General features: G+C 60.8%; 1 protein-coding gene across 1 annotated transcript; it reads left to right on the top strand.

The window, feature by feature from the left end:
* Positions 1–90: 90 nt before the first annotated feature.
* On the top strand, positions 91–1097 carry LOC130588633 (non-receptor tyrosine-protein kinase TYK2-like; the record flags this gene model as incomplete). Its single annotated transcript, XM_057389537.1, has 2 exons — positions 91–230; positions 967–1097. Coding segments are annotated over 2 exons (271 nt in total), but the record flags the coding sequence as incomplete, so codon positions are not given.
* Between the last annotated feature and the right edge of the window lie 122 nt (positions 1098–1219).

The raw sequence follows: 1219 nt of genomic DNA, 5'->3' as shown, positions 1-1219 counted from the left end.
GGGAGCTGCTGCAGGCGCTGCACGGCTGCACCCTGCGCTCGGGGCAGGACAGCTTCACTGTCAGGAGGTGCTGCCCTCCTGCACCTGGAGGTATGGCCGGGATTGGGATTGGGATCGGGATTGGGATTGGGATTGGGATTGGGAGCTGCTGCAGGCGCTGCACGGCTGCACCCTGCGCTCAGGGCAGGACAGCTTCACTGTGCGAAAGTGCTGTCCACCCGCTCCTGGAGGTACAATCGGGATTGGGATTGGGATTGGGGTTGGGATTGGGATTGGGAGCTGCTGCACGGCTGCACCCTGCGCTCGGGCCGGGACAGCTTCACTGTCAGGAGGTGCTGCCCTCCTGCTCCGGGAGGTACGGCTGGGATTGGGATTGGGATTGGGATTGGGATTGGGATTGGGGTTGGGATTGGGATTGGGATTGGGATTGGGATCGGGATTGGGGTCAGGATTGGCATTGGGATTGGGATTGGGATTGGGATTGGGATTGGGATTGGGAGCTGCTGCAGGCGCTGCACAGCTGCACCCTGCGCTCGGGTCACAACAGCTTCACCGTCAGGAGGTGCTGCCCGCCCGCTCCAGGAGGTACAATCGGGATTGGGATTGGGATTGGGGTCAGGATTGGGGCTGGGATCAGGGTCGGGATCAGGGTCAGGAGCAGGATCAGGGTCAGGGTCGGGATCAGGGTCAGGGTTGGGATCAGGATCAGGATCAGGACCAGGATCAGGATCAGGATCAGGATCAGGATCAGGATCAGGCTCAGGATCGGGATCAGGATCAGGATCGGGATCAGGATCAGGATCAGGATTGGGGCTGGGATCGGGGTCAGGATCAGGATCAGCACGAGGATCAGGATCAGGATCAGGATCAGGATCAGGACCAGGATCAGGATCAGGATCAGGCTCAGGATCAGGATCAGGCAGATCCCAGCTCTCCCCAGATCCCATTCCCTCCCTCTCTCCGCAGAGATCTCGGACCTGCTGATCGCTCGCCAAGCCCAGGACAACGGGAAGCAGATCCTGAACCTGGCCCAGCTCAGCTTCCACCAGATCCGCAAGGACGAGATCACCCAGGTGCTGCTTTTGGGATCCCTGCGGGTTCTGTGTCCCTTTTGGGATCCCTGAGGGTTCCGTGTCCCTTTTGGGATCCCTGCGGGTTCCGTGTCCCTTTTGGGATCCCTGCGGGTTCGGTGTCCCTTTTGGGATCCCTGTGGGTTCCG

Source organism: Malurus melanocephalus, unplaced genomic scaffold (assembly GCF_030028575.1).
Source record: "Malurus melanocephalus ecotype Western Australia unplaced genomic scaffold, MMel_1.1 scaffold_8287, whole genome shotgun sequence".
NCBI classification, from domain to species: Eukaryota; Metazoa; Chordata; class Aves; order Passeriformes; family Maluridae; genus Malurus; species Malurus melanocephalus.
This window is presented reverse-complemented; position numbering and strand designations above follow the sequence as displayed.